General features: G+C 40.9%; 2 protein-coding genes across 2 annotated transcripts in view; one reads left to right on the plus strand and one right to left on the minus strand.

Moving 5' to 3' along the window:
- Nucleotides 1-992: 992 nt before the first annotated feature.
- On the minus strand, nucleotides 993-7233 carry LOC132959645 (CD59 molecule (CD59 blood group)). The gene is made up of 5 exons (XM_061032818.1): nucleotides 7091-7233; nucleotides 6009-6079; nucleotides 2412-2513; nucleotides 1598-1671; nucleotides 993-1528 (listed from the first exon to the last, which is right to left on the minus strand). Exons 2-5 carry the CDS (start codon nucleotides 6061-6063, stop codon nucleotides 1406-1408), a joined length of 354 nt encoding a protein of 117 aa, XP_060888801.1. The 5' UTR covers nucleotides 6064-6079; nucleotides 7091-7233; the 3' UTR covers nucleotides 993-1405.
- Nucleotides 7234-11664: 4431 nt separating this feature from the next.
- The window catches only part of dytn (dystrotelin), a 13239-nt gene continuing 4903 nt past the window's right edge, over nucleotides 11665-20000 (plus strand). Inside the window, exons 1-6 of the mRNA XM_061032436.1 lie at nucleotides 11665-11962; nucleotides 12076-12155; nucleotides 12613-12692; nucleotides 12767-12838; nucleotides 12910-13073; nucleotides 13198-13309. Coding sequence (XP_060888419.1) covers nucleotides 11730-11962; nucleotides 12076-12155; nucleotides 12613-12692; nucleotides 12767-12838; nucleotides 12910-13073; nucleotides 13198-13309 — 741 coding nt within the window. The 5' untranslated portion in view covers nucleotides 11665-11729. The remainder of the gene's footprint in view (nucleotides 11963-12075; nucleotides 12156-12612; nucleotides 12693-12766; nucleotides 12839-12909; nucleotides 13074-13197; nucleotides 13310-20000) is intronic.

Raw genomic sequence — 20000 nt, forward strand, 5'->3', positions numbered from 1 at the left:
CAATAATAAAAATACAGGTCAGAGTTGTTGAAGCAGCACAGACAGGACAACGAAACTTCATGTTAAAATATGTTAAATGAATTATTTAAAACAGGATATAAAGTGATATTTATTATGATGCTGCACATTATGCAGTAAAACGCTGTTACTGATCAGAGTTCAGTATCGATTATTAAAATAATTAATTTCATATCAAACATAATCATGTCTGCTTTTCTTCATTTAATCTGTGCTTTTACTTTGAAACTTCATGTGTATTTCCCTGTTGTTAGCTGCCGTACTTGACATGGTGACGTCACAAACCCGGAAGAGTATTTACAAACTCTAAAACTAATACACTGTAAAACACGATATATAAAACACTGTAAAACATGATTTATGAAACACTGTAAAACATGATTTATAAAACACTGTAAAACACGATTTATAAAACACTGTAAAACATGATTTATAAAACACTGTAAAACACGATATATAAAACACTGTAAAACACGATTTATAAAACACGATTTTGAAACACTGTAAAACATGATTTATAAAACACTGTAAAACACGATATATAAAACACTGTAAAACACGATTTATAAAACACTGTAAAACATGATTTATGAAACACTGTAAAACACGATATATAAAACACTGTAAAACACGATTTATGAAACACTGTAAAGCACGATTTATAATACACTGTAAAGCACGATATATAAAACACTGTAAAACTTGATTTATAAAACACTGTAAAACACTATATATAAAACCTCATAAGGGTGTGGGCGGGTCCTCACTGAGTCACCTGACCTCTTTAAGGTGTGGGCACTGAGTCACCTGATCTCTTTAAGGTGTGGGCGTGTCCTCACTGAGTCACCTGACCTGTCTGCTAATGCTGAACAGAGGTGACACTCCTGTTGGGAAGTACTAAAGTCTATTCTGTCCTGTTTACAAATATGAACTTTTATTATTTAATGATGATGAATAAGAAATGAGAGATGATCTGTTCACACTTTGTCACTTTTATTTATTAATGTTTACAAACAACAACAGAAAAATGTTTACAGTTATTAATACAGGAAGCATTTTGGAACACTTTATTCTGAAAGGACTCTTTAAGATGCAACAGTTGACAACATGTTGTAAAATTAATTCAAGATGAAATAAGACAAGTAATGTATCTTAATATTTATTGATTAAAATGAGTCCATTATTTTTAGTGTTTAAACTTTTTTAAATCTTTTAATCATCATCGTCTCGTCTATAAAACGTCTCGGAGAATCAATGGTCAAAAGGTGAGAGTAAATATTCAGAGTTCATGTTTCATAAAGAGTGAGATCAGACAGAGTATTAACATGGAGCTTTACTGATCAATTTAATGTATGTTAGCACCACTGGTCAGTGAACACAACACTGGTCAGTGAACGCACCACCACATGACTGCCACTGAGGCCAGCAGACCAATGACAGAGCTCACTGCAGAGGAGGGGGCGGAGTTACACAGGTCTGAGTTGCAGCACTTGAAGGTGAAACTAGAAACCTGGAAAAGATTGAAAAAGTTAGTGTGTGTGTGTGTGTGTGTGTGTGTGTGTGTGTGTTCTGACTTTACCTGGGGGAACATCTGTCCAAGTCTGCTGTATTCACAGTCTGAGTACTTTAGACACTGACGATAAGTCATCCCACCTACACAATAGAAACATCAAGTTATCAGTCTGGTATGAAGGTGTACAGGTATGAAGGTGTATGAAGGTGTACAGGTATGAAGGTATATGAAGGTGTTCAGGTATGAAGGTGTATGAAGGTGTTCAGGTATGAACATGTTCAGGTATGAAGGTGTACAGGTATGAAGGTGTTCAGGTATGAAGGTGTATGAAGGTGTGCAGGTATGAAGGTATGAAGGTGTTCAGGTATGAAGGTGTTCAGGTATGAAGGTATGAAGGTGTACAGGTATGAAGGTGTATGAAGGTGTGCAGGTATGAAGGTGTATGAAGGTATGAAGGTGTACAGGTATGAACATGTTCAGGTATGAAGGTGTATGAAGGTGTACAGGTATGAAGGTATGAAGGTGTACATGTATGAAGGTGTATGAAGGTATGAAGGTGTACAGGTATGAAGGTGTATGAAGGTGTTCAGGTATGAAGGTGTATGAAGGTATGAAGGTGTACAGGTATGAAGGTGTACAGGTATGAACATGTTCAGGTATGAAGGTGTACAGGTATGAAGGTGTATGAAGGTGTGCAGGTATGAAGGTATGAAGGTGGTCAGGTATGAAGGTGTTCAGGTATGAAGGTGTATGAAGGTGTATGAAGGTGTTCAGGTATGAAGGTGTACAGGTATGAAGGTGTACAGGTATGAAGGTGTATGAAGGTGTATGAAGGTGTTCAGGTATGAAGGTGTACAGGTATGAAGGTGTACAGGTGTACCTCTCTCGTTGAGTGTGAGACAGGCATCGTCATAGCTACAGTCTCGTTGTTTGGAACAACTGGCGGTGTAATCTTTGCAGCTGTAACAGCGGATGGCCGATGCTGAAAAACACAGAAGACGTCACAGACAGTAATATGCTAACAGTGCTAAAAAGAAAAAGCGCTAGCAGCTGAGACAAGGGCGGCTGTGGCTCAGTTGGTAGAGTCGTCGCCTCTCAACCGGAAGCCCAGCTGGGCAACATGTCTGATGTCACTTAACCCCGAATTGCTCCCGCTGCTTTGGTGGCAGTGTATGAATGGGATTAGTTACTTCTGATGGATGATACTACACAGAGATCACTACCATCAGTGTGTGAATGTGATTAGTTACCTCTGATGATACTACACAGAGATCACTACCATCAGTGTGTGAATGTGATTAGTTACTTCTGATGATACTACATAGAGATCACTACCATCAGTGTGTGAATGTGATTAGTTACTTCTGATGATACTACATAGAGATCACTACCATCAGTGTGTGAATGTGATTAGTTACCTCTGATGATACTACACAGAGATCACTACCATCAGTGTGTGAATGTGATTAGTTACTTCTGATGATACTACATAGAGATCACTACCATCAGTGTGTGAATGTGATTAGTTACTTCTGATGATACTACATAGAGATCACTACCATCAGTGTGTGAATGGGATTAGTTACTTCTGATGATACTACATAGAGATCACTACCATCAGTGTGTGAATGTGATTAGTTACTTCTGATGATACTACATAGAGATCACTACCATCAGTGTGTGAATGGGATTAGTTACTTCTGATGATACTACATAGAGATCACTACCATCAGTGTGTGAATGTGATTAGTTATTTCTGATGATACTACATAGAGATCACTACCATCAGTGTGTGAATGGGATTAGTTACTTCTGATGATACTACATAGAGATCACTACCATCAGTGTGTGAATGTGATTAGTTACTTCTGATGGATGATACTACATAGAGATCACTACCATCAGTGTGTGAATGTGATTAGTTACTTCTGATGGCTGATACTACATAGAGATCACTACCATCAGTGTGTGAATGTGATTAGTTATTTCTGATGATACTACATAGAGATCACTACCATCAGTGTGTGAATGGGATTAGTTACTTCTGATGGATGATACTACATAGAGATCACTACCATCAGTGTGTGAATGAGTGGGTGTGACCTGTGGTGTAAAAGCACTTTGAGTAGTCGGAAGACTAGAAAAGTGCTTTATAAGCTCAGGTCCATTTACAAGCTGTTGAATTCATCAATTAGGTTTTTTTCATGTAAAAAAACGTTTGTATTTGTTCTTCAAATAATAAAACCAGCTGTCAGCTGTTAGCTGTGAGGTACCAGCTGTTAGCTGTAAGGTGTCAACCGTTAGCTGTAAGCTGTTAGCTGTGAGGTGTCAGCCGTTAGCTGTAAGCCGTTAGCTGTGAGGTGTCAACCGTTAGCTGTGAGGTGTCAACCGTTAGCTGTAAGCCGTTAGCTGTTAGCTGTCAGGTGTCAGCCGTTAGCTGTGAGGTGTCAGCCGTTAGCTGTGAGGTGTCAGCTGTTAGCTGTAAGCCGTTAGCTGTGAGGTGTCAGCCGTTAGCTGTAAGCCGTTAGCTGTAAGCCGTTAGCTGTGAGGTGTCAACCATTAGCTGTGAGGTGTCAACCGTTAGCTGTAAGCCGTTAGCTGTTAGCTGTCAGGTGTCAGCCGTTAGCTGTAAGCCCTTAGCTGTGAGGTGTCAGCCGTTAGCTGTGAGGTGTCAGCCGTTAGCTGTAAGCCGTTAGCTGTGAGGTGTCAGCCATTAGCTGTAAGCTGTTAGCTGTGAGGTGTCAGCCGTTAGCTGTGAGGTGTCAACCGTTAGCTGTAAGCCGTTAGCTGTTAGCTGTGAGGTGTCAGCCATTAGCTGTAAGCCGTTAGCTGTGAGCTGTGAGGTATCAGCCGTTAGCTGTTAGCCCTTAGCTGTGAGGTGTCAGCCGTTAGCTGTTAGCTGTGAGGTGTCAGCCATTAGCTGTAAGCCGTTAGCTGTGAGGTGTCAGCCATTAGCTGTAAGCCGTTAGCTGTGAGGTGTCAGCCGTTAGCTGTGAGGTGTCAGCCGTTAACTGTAAGCCGTTAGCTGTGAGGTGTCAGCTGTTAGATGTGAGGTGTCAACCGTTAGCTGTTAGCTGTGAGGTGTCAGCCGTTAGCTGTGAGGTGTCAGCCGTTAGCTGTAAGCCGTTAGCTGTGAGGTGTCAGCCGTTAGCTGTAAGCCGTTAGCTGTGAGGTGTCAACCGTTAGCTGTAAGCCGTTAGCTGTGAGGTGTCAGCCGTTAGCTGTAAGCCGTTAGCTGTGAGGTGTCAACTGTTAGCTGTAAGCCGTTAGCTGTGAGGTGTCAACTGTTAGCTGTAAGCCGTTAGCTGTGAGGTGTCAGCCGTTAGCTGTAAGCCGTTAGCTGTGAGGTGTCAACCGTTAGCTGTAAGCCGTTAGCTGTGAGGTGTCAACCGTTAGCTGTAAGCCGTTAGCTGTGAGGTGTCAACCGTTAGCTATAAGCCGTTAGCTGTAAGCCATTAGCTGTGAGGTGTCAACCATTAGCTGTAAGCCGTTAGCTATAAGCCATTAGCTGTGAGGTGTCAACCTTTAGCTGTTAGCCGTTAGCTGTGAGGTGTCAACCGTTAGCTGTGAGGTGTCAACCGTTAGCTGTGAGGTGTCAACCGTTAGCTGTAAGCCGTTAGCTGTGAGGTGTAAGCCGTTAGCTGATCAGAGACAGTAAAAAAATTTATTGATCTTCAGTTACAACTGAAACTCAACACCCAGATCAATTAATTATTATAATGTGAAACTTTACAAAGCAAAATAAAGTCAAAGCAAAAGTTTACAGTGTAAATATAAAGTACAAATATACAGTTTACAGTGTAAATATAAATATACAGTTTACAGTGTAAATATAAAGTATAAATATACAGTTTACAGTGTAAATATAAAGTATAAATATACAGTTTACAGTGTTAATATAAATATAGTTTACAGTGTAAATATAAATATATAGTTTACAGTGTTAATATAAAGTATAAATATACAGTTTACAGTGTAAATATAAAGTATAAATATACAGTTTACAGTGTAAATATAAATATACAGTTTACAGTGTAAATATAAAGTATAAATATACAGTTTACAGTGTTAATATAAAGTATAAATATACAGTTTACAGTGTAAATATAAATATACAGTTTACAGTGTAAATATAAAGTATAAATATACCGTTTACAGTGTTAATATAAAGTATAAATATACAGTTTACAGTGTAAATATACAGTTTACAGTGTAAATATAAAGTATAAATATACAGTTTACAGTGTTAATATAAAGTATAAATATACCGTTTACAGTGTAAATATAAATATAGGGTATAAGATAAGACTTGATCCCCAAAGGGGAAATTTGTGAGTTGCAGGACAGAGAAGCAGGTCATACAGAAACTAAACAGAATAGGTAAGATAAATACAATAACAATAGGAGGTATCTACAAGAAGATTATAAAGTCTAAATAAAGTCATTCAGTTAATAAGACAAAGTGAATCAAACAAACCCAAAGCCAAGAGAGACGAGCTGAGCAGCAGACCGAAAATCAGGGAGCGCTTCATTTTCACCTCCAGTCAGCTGCACGCCCGACCAGACGGGCGGAGACACAAACACAAGTTCAGTAACAGTGTGTGTGCTGTGTGTGTACTGTGTGTGTATACTGTGTGTGTAAATAACGTGTGTGTGTGTTGTGTGTGTACTGTGTGTGTATACTGTGAGTGTATACTGTGTGTAGTGTGTGTATAGTGTGTGTATAGTGTGTATACTGTGTGTAGTGTGTGTATAGTGTGTATATAGTGTGTGTATAGTGTGTATACTGTGTGTAGTGTGTGTATAGTGTGTATATAGTGTGTGTATAGTGTGTATACTGTGTGTAGTGTGTGTATAGTGTGTGTATAGTGTGTGTATAGTGTGTATACTGTGTGTATACTGTGTGTAGTGTGTGTATAGTGTGTGTATACTGTGTGTGTATAGTGTGTATACTGTGTATAGCGTGTGTATACTGTGTGTATACTATGTATAGTGTGTGTATACTGTGTATAGTGTGTATACTGTGTGTGTATAGTGTGTATACTGTGTGTAGTGTGTAGTGTGTGTATACTGTGTGTATACTGTGTGTGTATAGTGTGTATACTGTGTGTAGTGTGTGTATAGTGTGTATACTGTGTGTATAGTGTGTATACTGTGTGTATAGTGTGTATACTGTGTGTAGTGTGTGTATAGTGTGTGTATAGTGTGTATACTGTGTGTAGTGTGTATAGTGTGTGTATAGTGTGCATACTGTGTGTAGTGTGTGTATAGTGTGTGTATAGTGTGTGTATAGTGTGTATACTGTGTATACTGTGTGTAGTGTGTGTATAGTGTGTATACTGTGTGTAGTGTGTGTATAGTGTGTGTATACTGTGTGTGTATAGTGTGTATACTGTGTATAGTGTGTGTATACTGTGTGTATACTGTGTGTGTATAGTGTGTATACTGTGTGTAGTGTGTGTATAGTGTGTGTATACCATGTGTATACTGTGTATAGTGTGTGTATACCGTGTGTATACTGTGTATACTGTGTGTAGTGTGTGTATAGTGTGTACTCACCCAGCAGCAGTAGTCCTGCAGATCAGCTGTAGTTCAGTGGTTGTCGAGGAGACGAGTGCGAGTGGACTCTGATTGATACAGCTGAGTGCAGCTGGGAAGCCCCGCCCACTGGGAGGAGCCTGTCCACCTGGTAGAGAAAGTGTCTTTGTTTCCTGTTTAAACGTCAGACTCTGAATCTAAATAAATCAGATATTCACTTGATATATTATTAACATACAGACGGTATATTTACTGTTATATACTCATATTTCCTGTTTATTTAAAGGAGCAGCAAAGGCACACAGACATAACAACATACATGATTTATAATAATAATAATAATAATACATGAATACTTCACTTGAAATCATTGACATCATAATGAGAGCATCTCATTCAGTAAACCTAGCATCAAACAGCTGATTAGCAAACATTGAACATTGGTACGAAAGCTTAACTTTATTACACTTTTATCTCCAATGTGATTGCCCAACCTGAATCAGGTCAGAGGCAAATCTGTGTAAACTTGTCATTTTGGTTACCATGGTAACATCTCAAAGTTGCGTGTGTTGCTGTTAGCCTTTAGTTGTTAGCTTGGTTCAGATGAGAAGCGACAGCTCCGCTCGAGGTCACATGATGTGGAGGATGACAGGCTGTGTGTGTCTGCGTTTATCTCAGCGTCCTCGAACGACCTCGACACAAAGAGAGTCCACAAATGCACAATCAGCTTCAGTGTGAGACAAACAAAGAGTGCACACACACACAAACACACAATCCACAGGCTGCACAGCGGCTGCATTCAAACACTGTCATCAGACCAACCTCACAACAATCACTTCAATCACTACAAGTACACAACACCAACATCTGAGACACAACAAGTGCTGCTTTATACTGAGAACCCACAGTTTACCTGTTTGAAAGACACCTGAGACTGTGTTTCACTCAGCTTGCTGATTGGTTCTCAGACAGCAGGTGAGCATGCTGACAGGTGAGACGCAGCTCAAACCTTCATTCATAATTCAGCAGCCTTCCTGCTTCTACATCACAACACTCACCTGCTTCACCTGCTTCTACTTCACAACACTCACCTGCTTCACCTGCTTCTACTTCACAACACTCACCTGCTTCACCTGCTTCTACTTCACAACACTCACCTGCTTCTACTTCACAACACTCACCTGCTTCACCTGCTTCTACTTCACAACACTCACCTGCTTCACCTGCTTCTACTTCACAACACTCACCTGCTTCACCTGCTTCTACTTCACAACACTCACCTGCTTCACCTGCTTCTGCTTCACAACACTCACCTGCTTCACCTGCTTCTACATCACAACACTCACCTGCTTCTACATCACAACACTCACCTGCTTCACCTGCTTCTACATCACAACACTCACCTGCTTCACCTGCTTCTACATCTTCACATCCTTCGCTCGTACAAGCCTTAGAACACAGCTTGTTAACAATCTGACGGACCACAAAAAGGTGAGTTTGTGAGTTAGTGTGATGTAGTTAGTGTGATGTAATTAATGTGATGTAGTTAATGTGATGTAGTTAGTGTGATGTAGTTAGTGTGATGTAGTTAATGTGATGTAGTTAGTGTGATGTAGTTAGTGTGATGTAGTTAATGTGATGTAGTTAATGTGATGTAGTTAGTGTGATGTAGTTAGTGTGATGTAGTTAGTAGAGTTAGTGTGATGTAGTTAATGTGATGTAGTTAGTGTGATGTAGTTAGTGTGATGTAGTTAGTAGTTAGTGTGATGTAGTTAGTGTGATGTAGTTAGTAGACTTAGTGTGATGTAGTCAGTGTGATGTAGTTAATGTGATGTAGTTAATGTGATGTAGTTAGTGTGATGTAGTTAATGTGATGTAGTTAGTGTGATGTAGTTAATGTGATGTAGTTAGTGTGATGTAGTTAATGTGATGTAGTTAGTGTGATGTAGTTAGTGTGATGTAGTTAATGTGATGTAGTTAGTGTGATGTAGTTAGTGTGATGTAGTTAGTGTGATGTAGTTAATGTGATGTAGTTAGTGTGATGTAGTTAGTGTGATGTAGTTAATGTGATGTAGTTAGTGTGATGTAGTTAGTGTGATGTAGTTAATGTGATGTAGTTAATGTGATGTAGTTAATGTGATGTAGTTAGTGTGATGTAGTTAATGTGATGTAGTTAGTGTGATGTAGTTAATGTGATGTAGTTAGTGTGATGTAGTTAGTGTGATGTAGTTAATGTGATGTAGTTAGTGTGATGTAGTTAGTGTGATGTAGTTAATGTGATGTAGTTAGTGTGATGTAGTTAATGTGATGTAGTTAGTGTGATGTAGTTAGTAGAGTTAGTGTGATGTAGTTAGTGTGATGTAGTTAGTGTGATGTAGTTAGTAGAGTTAGTGTGATGTAGTTAGTAGTTAGTGTGATGTAGTTAATGTGATGTAGTTAGTAGAGTTAGTGTGATGTAGTTAGTAGTTAGTGTGATGTAGTTAATGTGATGTAGTTAGTGTGATGTAGTTAGTAGAGTTAGTGTGATGTAGTTAATGTGATGTAGTTAGTGTGATGTAGTTAGTAGAGTTAGTGTGATGTAGTTAGTGTGATGTAGTTAGTAGACTTAGTGTAATGTAGTTAGTAGAGTTAGTGTGATGTAGTTAGTGTGATGTAGTTAGTGTGATGTAGTTAATGTGATGTAGTTAGTGTGATGTAGTTAATGTGATGTAGTTAGTGTGATGTAGTTAGTGTGATGTAGTTAATGTGATGTAGTTAGTGTGATGTAGTTAGTGTGATGTAGTTAATGTGATGTAGTTAGTGTGATGTAGTTAATGTGATGTAGTTAGTGTGATGTAGTTAGTAGAGTTAGTGTGATGTAGTTAATGTGATGTAGTTAGTGTGATGTAGTTAATGTGATGTAGTTAGTGTGATGTAGTTAATGTGATGTAGTTAGTGTGATGTAGTTAGTGTGATGTAGTTAATGTGATGTAGTTAGTGTGATGTAGTTAGTGTGATGTAGTTAATGTGATGTAGTTAGTGTGATGTAGTTAATGTGATGTAGTTAGTGTGATGTAGTTAGTAGAGTTAGTGTGATGTAGTTAGTGTGATGTAGTTAGTGTGATGTAGTTAGTAGAGTTAGTGTGATGTAGTTAGTAGTTAGTGTGATGTAGTTAATGTGATGTAGTTAGTGTGATGTAGTTAGTAGAGTTAGTGTGATGTAGTTAATGTGATGTAATTAGTGTGATGTAGTTAGTGTGATGTAGTTAATGTGATGTAGTTAGTGTGATGTAGTTAGTGTGATGTAGTTAGTAGACTTAGTGTAATGTAGTTAGTAGAGTTAGTGTGATGTAGTTAATGTGATGTAGTTAATGTGATGTAGTTAGTGTGATGTAGTTAGTGTGATGTAGTTAGTAGACTTAGTGTAATGTAGTTAGTAGAGTTAGTGTGATGTAGTTAGTGTGATGTAGTTAATGTGATGTAGTTAGTGTGATGTAGTTAGTGTGATGTAGTTAATGTGATGTAGTTAGTGTGATGTAGTTAGTGTGATGTAGTTAGTAGACTTAGTGTAATGTAGTTAGTAGAGTTAGTGTGATGTAGTTAGTGTGATGTAGTTAATGTGATGTAGTTAGTGTGATGTAGTTAGTAGACTTAGTGTAATGTAGTTAGTAGAGTTAGTGTGATGTAGTTAATGTGATGTAGTTAGTAGTTAGTGTGATGTAGTTAATGTGATGTAGTTAGTGTGATGTAGTTAGTAGACTTAGTGTAATGTAGTTAGTAGAGTTAGTGTGATGTAGTTAGTGTGATGTAGTTAGTAGTTAGTGTGATGTAGTTAATGTGATGTAGTTAGTGTGATGTAGTTAGTAGACTTAGTGTGATGTAGTTAGTAGAGTTAGTGTGATGTAGTTAATGTGATGTAGTTAATGTGATGTAGTTAGTGTGATGTAGTTAATGTGATGTAGTCAGTGTGATGTAGTTAATGTGATGTAGTTAGTGTGATGTAGTTAATGTGATGTAGTTAATGTGATGTAGTCAGTGTGATGTAGTTAATGTGATGTAGTTAGTGTGATGTAGTTAATGTGATGTAGTCAGTGTGATGTAGTTAATGTGATGTAGTTAGTGTGATGTAGTTAATGTGATGTAGTTAATGTGATGTAGTCAGTGTGATGTAGTTAATGTGATGTAGTTAGTGTGATGTAGTTAATGTGATGTAGTTTAAGGTGACGTAGTTAATCAGATGTTTTTTCTTCTTCAGCTGAGTCTCTTCATGGACCTGAGCAGAATCGGTAAAACTGGATTTATTTTATAAAGTAAAGTCTACATTGATATAATGATAATACGAGATGCTGGCCCCCCTCCCACATGGTCACCAGTCCTCCACCCTCCTCCATCCTCCAGATTAAATACATCACACTAAAAGAATGGAGATTTTTTCCATCCTTGAACACATCATATGTAGGGGGGGTTAACTTCCTGTATCTGTTTTAATCTTCGGTTTATTTGTTTATCAGAAAGTCTGAATGAAATCAGATCGTCAGTTTACAGAGTTTCCCTGAAGCTTCTGTCTCTGCAGAAACTCTGTCACTGTGAGTACAGAAACCCCCTCAAACCCCCCCCCCCCCCCCATACTACTCATTATAATACTACATTACACTACACACAATCACTTACTGTGTACATAATGTGTGTTTGTATGTTTTCAGTGGATGTTGTTTACATTCGTCATGTTACCGCCGCCTTTCAATCAGTGGGCGGAGTTAACGTTCAGCTAACTGCGAGGATGAACAGACAGGAAGTGACCCAAGTCCTTCACAGGATGTTCCTCAGTGTGTCACAGCAACTTGGAGGTGATGTGAGCGTGGAGGCTACAGAGGAGATGTGCAGCGTGATGTTCACGCTATGCGAGCGCTCCGGGTGTGTAACAGTGAAAATATGATCTCATTATAATATACAGCAACACATGTGGTAACACGTTGGATCACTAATTACTTGTAATTGTGTGTGAATATTAATGTGTGTGTGTGTAGAGGTCAGGATGTTTCAGCTGCGTCTCTCCAAACTGCTCTGATCGCTCTGTCAGCTGATACACTGAACAACAAATACAGAGGTGAGGACCTGTCTGTCTGTCTGTGTGTCTGTGTGCCTGTCTGTCTGTGTGTCTGTGTGTGTGTGTGTCTGTCTGTCTGTCTCCCTGCCCACCTGTCTGTCTGTCTGTCTGCCTGCCCACCTGTCTGTCTGTCTGTCTGTCTCTCTGTCTGCCTGCCCACCTGTCTGTCTGTCTGTCTGTCTGTCTCTCTGTCTGCCTGCCCACCTGTCTGTCTGTCTGTCTGTCTGTCTCTCTGTCTGCCTGCCCAAATGTCTGTCTGTCTCTCTGTCTGCCTGCCCACCTGTCTGTCTGTCTGTCTGTCTGTCTGTCTGCCTGCCCACCTGTCTGTCTGTCTGTCTGTCTGTCTGTCCGCCCACCTGTCTGTCTGTTGGGGGGGGTGCTCAGTGGTTGCAGCCTGACTTCAATAGAAGTTTTATTTTGAACGAATCTTCAAAATAAAACTTCCTGTGTTTGGCAGCTCTGGTGAGTGTTGCTGAGAAAAGTTCAGGATCTGTCAGCAGGGCTGGACTCCGGTCATTACTGCAGGACCTCAGTCAGGTACAACACAGACAGACTACATATCCCAGCATGCCCCCCTCCCTCGCTGTCTCTGATTCATGTTTGTGTATCAGGTCCCTGCGGCAGTGCAGGAGGAAGGAGTTTTCGGCAGCGTGGAGGCGGCGGTGAGGTCGTGTTTTAACAGGGTGAGAAACCATCAGAAGCAGGTGATTGATCGTTGTCATGGTGACGCACTGACTCTGTGTGTGTTTTACAGGTGTTGAGTCCTACTGCAGGTGAAGATCACCTGTTGTCATGGCTGCAAAGTGAGCCTCGCCTGTTGCTATGGTTACCCACTCTTTATCGCCTGTATGTTACTCAAAATGTCAGACACACTGTCCGTTGCCACACCTGCAAGACCCAACCTATCACTGGCCTCAGGTAAGCAACCGTCAACCTATCAGAATGATTCTTACATTTAACCAATCACATCTTCATGAAACAATCAGCTGTTTTTAATCAGCTGTGTGTGTGTGTGTGTGTGTGTGTGTGTGTGTGTGTTCAGGTATCGTTGTATGAAGTGTCTAAATGTCCACATGTGTCAGGGCTGCTTCCTGACTGACCGACAGACGAGGAAGCACAAAACTCACCATCCAGTGCTCGAGTTCTGCACACAGGTAACAATACATACAGGTAACTCACACACAGGTAACAATACACACAGGTAACTCACACACAGGTAACTCACACACAGGTAACAATACACACAGGTAACAACACACAGGTAACAATACACACAGGTAACAACACACACAGGTAACAATACACACAGGTAACAACACACAGGTAACTCACACACAGGTAACAATACACACAGGTAACAACACACACAGGTAACACACACAGGTAACAATACACACAGGTAACAACACACACAGGTAACAATACACACAGATAACAACACACACAGGTAACAATACACACAGGTAACAACACACACAGGTAACACACACAGGTAACACACACAGATAACAACACACACAGGTAACAACACACACAGGTAACACACACAGGTAACAACACACACAAGTAACACACACACAGGTAACAACACACACAGGTAACAATACACACAGGTAACAACACACACAGGCAACAATACACACAGGTAACACACACACAGGTAACAACACACACACAGGTAACAACACACACAGGTAACAATACACACAGGTAACAACACTCACAGGTAACACACACAGGTAACACACACAGGTAACTCACACACAGGTAAGAATACACACAGGTAACAATACACACAGGTAACAACACACACAGGTAACACACACAGGTAACAACACACACAGGTAACACACACACACACAGGTAACAACACACACAGGTAACACACTCACAGGTAACACACACAGGTAACAACACACAGGTAACACACACACAGGTAACAATACACACAGGTAACACACACAGGTAACAACACACACAAGTAACAAAACACACAGGTAACAACACACACAGGTAACAATACACACAGGTAACAACACACACAGGTAACAATACACACAGGTAACACACACAGGTAACAACACACACACAGGTAACAACACACACAGGTAACAATACACACAGGTAACAACACACACAGGTAACAACACACACAGGTAACACACTCACAGGTAACACACACAGGTAACAACACACACAGGTAACACACACAGGTAACAACACACACAGGTAACACACACACACACACACACACACAGGTAACACACTCACAGGTAACACACACACAGGTAACAATACACACAGGTAACACACACAGGTAACAACACACACAAGTAACACACACACAGGTAACAACACACACAGGTAACAACACACACAGGTAACAATACACACAGGTAACACACACACAGGTAACAACACACACAGAGGTGACAACACACACAGGTAACAATACACACAGGTAACAACACTCACAGGTAACACACACAGGTAACACACACAGATAGAACACACACAGGTAACAACACACACAGGTAACACACTCACAGGTAACACACAGGTAACAACACACACAAGTAACACACACACAGGTAACAATACACACAGGTAACAACACACACAGGTAACACACACACAGGTAACACACACACAGGTAACAACACACACACAGGTAACAACACACACAGGTAACAATACACACCGGTAACAATACACACCGGTAACAACACTCACAGGTAACACACACAGGTAACACACACAGGTAACAACACACACAGGTAACACACACAGGTAACACACACAGGTAACACACACACACAGGTAACAACACACACAGGTAACACACTCACAGGTAACACACACAGGTAACAACACACACAGGTAACACACACAGGTAACACACACACACACACACACACACACACAGGTAACACACTCACAGGTAACACACACAGGTAACACACACACAGGTAACAATACACACAGGTAACACACACAGGTAACAACACACACAAGTAACACACACAGGTAACAACACACACAGGTAACAATACACACAGGTAACAATACACACAGGTAACAACACACACAGGCAACAATACACACAGGTAACACACACACAGGTAACAACACACACACAGGTAACAACACACACAGGTAACAATACACACAGGTAACAACACTCACAGGTAACACACACAGGTAACACACACAGGTAACTCACACACAGGTAAGAATACACACAGGTAACAATACACACAGGTAACAACACACACAGGTAACACACACAGGTAACAACACACACAGGTAACACACACACACACAGGTAACAACACACACAGGTAACACACTCACAGGTAACACACACAGGTAACAACACACAGGTAACACACACACAGGTAACAATACACACAGGTAACACACACAGGTAACAACACACACAAGTAACAAAACACACAGGTAACAACACACACAGGTAACAATACACACAGGTAACAACACACACAGGTAACAATACACACAGGTAACACACACAGGTAACAACACACACACAGGTAACAACACACACAGGTAACAATACACACAGGTAACAACACACACAGGTAACAACACACACAGGTAACACACTCACAGGTAACACACACAGGTAACAACACACACAGGTAACACACACAGGTAACAACACACACAGGTAACACACACACACACACACACACACAGGTAACACACTCACAGGTAACACACACACAGGTAACAATACACACAGGTAACACACACAGGTAACAACACACACAAGTAACACACACACAGGTAACAACACACACAGGTAACAACACACACAGGTAACAATACACACAGGTAACACACACACAGGTAACAACACACACAGAGGTGACAACACACACAGGTAACAATACACACAGGTAACAACACTCACAGGTAACACACACAGGTAACACACACAGATAGAACACACACAGGTAACAACACACACAGGTAACACACTCACAGGTAACACACAGGTAACAACACACACAAGTAACACACACACAGGTAACAATACACACAGGTAACAACACACACAGGTAACACACACACAGGTAACACACACACAGGTAACAACACACACACAGGTAACAACACACACAGGTAACAATACACACCGGTAACAATACACACCGGTAACAACACTCACAGGTAACACACACAGGTAACACACACAGGTAACAACACACACAGGTAACACACACAGGTAACACACACACACAGGTAACAACACACACAGGTAACACACTCACAGGTAACACACACAGGTAACAACACACACAGGTAACACACACAGGTAACACACACACACACACACACACACAGGTAACACACTCACAGGTAACACACACAGGTAACACACACACAGGTAACAATACACACAGGTAACACACACAGGTAACAACACACACAAGTAACACACACAGGTAACAACACACACAGGTAACAATACACACAGGTAACACACAGACAGGTAAAAACACACACACAGGTAACAACACACACAGGTAACAATACACACAGGTAACAACACTCACAGGTAACACACACAGGTAACACACACAGATAACAACACACACAGGTAACAACACACACAGGTAACACACTCACAGGTAACACACACAGGTAACAACACACACAAGTAAAACACACACAGGTAACAACACACACAGGTAACAATACACACAGGTAACAACACACACAGGTAACAATACACACAGGTAACACACACACAGGTAACAACACACACACAGGTAACAACACACACAGGTAACAATACACACAGGTAACAACACTCACAGGTAACACACACAGGTAACACACACAGGTAACAACACACACAGGTAACACACAGACACAGGTAACAACACACACAGGTAACACACTCACAGGTAACACACACAGGTAACAACACACACAGGTAACAACACACACAGGTAACAACACACACAGGTAACACACACAGGTAACAACACACACAGGTAACACACACACAGGTAACAATACACACAGGTAACACACACAGGTAACAACACACACAGGTAACACACACAGGTAACAACAGACACAGGTAACAACACACAGGTAACAACACACACAGGTAACACACACACACACAGGTAACAATACACACAGGTAACCCACACAGGAAACAATACACACAGGTAACACACTCACAGGTAACACACACAGGTAACAACACACAGGTAACACCACACAGGTAACACACACACAGGTAACAATACACACAGGTAACACACACAGGTAACAACACACACAGGTAACAATACACACAGGTAACAACACACACAGGTAACAATACACACAGGTAACAACACACACAGGTAACAATACACACAGGTAACACACACAGGTAACAAAACACACAGGTAACAATACACACAGGTAACAACACACACAGGTAACAACACACACAGGTAACACACTCACAGGTAACACACACAGGTAACAACACACACAGGTAACACACACAGGTAACACACACAGGTAACAACACACAGGTAACAACACACAGGTAACACACAGGTAACAACACACACAGGTAACAACACACACAGGTAACACACACAGGTAACAACACACACAGGTAACAACACACAGGTAACAACACACACAGGTAACACACACACAGGTAACAATACACACAGGTAACACACACAGGTAACAATACACACAGGTAACAACACACACAGGTAACACACACAGGTAACAATACACACAGGTAACAACACACAGGTAACACACACAGGTAACACACACAGGTAACTCACACACAGGTAACAATACACACAGGTAACACACACAGGTAACAATACACACAGGTAACAACACACACAGGTAACACACACACACACACACACACACACAGGTAACAACACACAGGTAACACACACACAGGTAACAATACACACAGGTAACACACACAGGTAACAACACACACAGGTAACACACACAGGTAACAACAGACACAGGTAACAACACACAGGTAACAACACACACAGGTAACACACACACACACACAGGTAACAATACACACAGGTAACCCACACAGGAAACAATACACACAGGTAACACACTCACAGGTAACACACACAGGTAACAACACACAGGTAACACCACACAGGTAACACACACACAGGTAACAATACACACAGGTAACACACACAGGTAACAACACACACAGGTAACAATACACACAGGTAACAACACACACAGGTAACAATACACACAGGTAACAACACACACAGGTAACAATACACACAGGTAACACACACAGGTAACAAAACACACAGGTAACAATACACACAGGTAACAACACACACAGGTAACAACACACACAGGTAACACACTCACAGGTAACACACACAGGTAACAACACACACAGGTAACACACACAGGTAACACACACAGGTAACAACACACAGGTAACAACACACAGGTAACACACAGGTAACAACACACACAGGTAACAACACACACAGGTAACACACACAGGTAACAACACACACAGGTAACAACACACAGGTAACAACACACACAGGTAACACACACACAGGTAACAATACACACAGGTAACACACACAGGTAACAATACACACAGGTAACAACACACACAGGTAACACACACAGGTAACAATACACACAGGTAACAACACACAGGTAACACACACAGGTAACACACACAGGTAACTCACACACAGGTAACAATACACACAGGTAACACACACAGGTAACAATACACACAGGTAACAACACACACAGGTAACACACACACACACACACACACACACAGGTAACAACACACAGGTAACACACACACAGGTAACAATACACACAGGTAACACACAGGTAACAACACACACAAGTAACAATACACACAGGTAACAACACACACAGGTAACAATACACACAGGTAACAACACACACAGGTAACAATATACACAGGTAACACACACAGGTAACAACACACACACAGGTAACAACACACACAGGTAACAATACACACAGATAACAACACACACAGGTAACAACACACACAGGTAACACACTCACAGGTAACACACACAAGTAACAACACACACAGGTAACACACACACACACACACACACACACACACACACAGGTAACACACTCACAGGTAACACACACAGGTAACAACACACAGGTAACAACACACAGGTAACACACACACAGGTAACAATACACACAGGTAACACACACAGGTAACAACACACACAAGTAACACACACACAGGTAACAACACACACAGGTAACAACACACACAGGTAACACACACACAGTTAACAACACACACACAGGTAACAATACACACAGGTAACAACACACACAGGTAACACACTCACAGGTAACACACACAGGTAACAACACACACAGGTAACAATACACACAGGTAACAACACACACAGGTAACACACACACAGGTAACAACACACACAGGTAACAACACACACAGGTAACAATACACACAGGTAACAACACTCACAGGTAACACACACAGGTAACACACACAGGTAACAACATACACAGGTAACACACACAGGTAACAACACACACAGGTAACAACACACACAGGTAACACACACACAGGTAACAATACACACAGGTAACAATACACACAGGTAACAACACACACAGGTAACACACACACAGGTAACAACACACACAGGTAACAAGACACACAGGTAACAATACACACATGTAACACACACAGGTAACAATACACACAGGTAACACACACAGGTAACAACACACACAGGT

The sequence above is a fragment of the Labrus mixtus genome, chromosome 24, assembly GCF_963584025.1.
Source record: "Labrus mixtus chromosome 24, fLabMix1.1, whole genome shotgun sequence".
NCBI lineage: Eukaryota > Metazoa > Chordata > Actinopteri > Labriformes > Labridae > Labrus > Labrus mixtus.

Excerpts from the sequence above, each read along its gene's own strand:
- LOC132959645 (XM_061032818.1), bottom strand. The coding sequence starts at position 6,063 with ATGAAGCGCTCCCTGATTTTCGGTCTGCTGCTCAGCTCGTCTCTCTTG. Across the intron at positions 2,514-6,008 it reads CTCGTCTCTCTTGGCTTTGG|CATCGGCCATCCGCTGTTAC; the intron begins GTTTGTTTGATT and ends TGTGTTTTTCAG. Across the intron at positions 1,672-2,411 it reads TCTCACACTCAACGAGAGAG|GTGGGATGACTTATCGTCAG; the intron begins GTACACCTGTAC and ends TCTATTGTGTAG.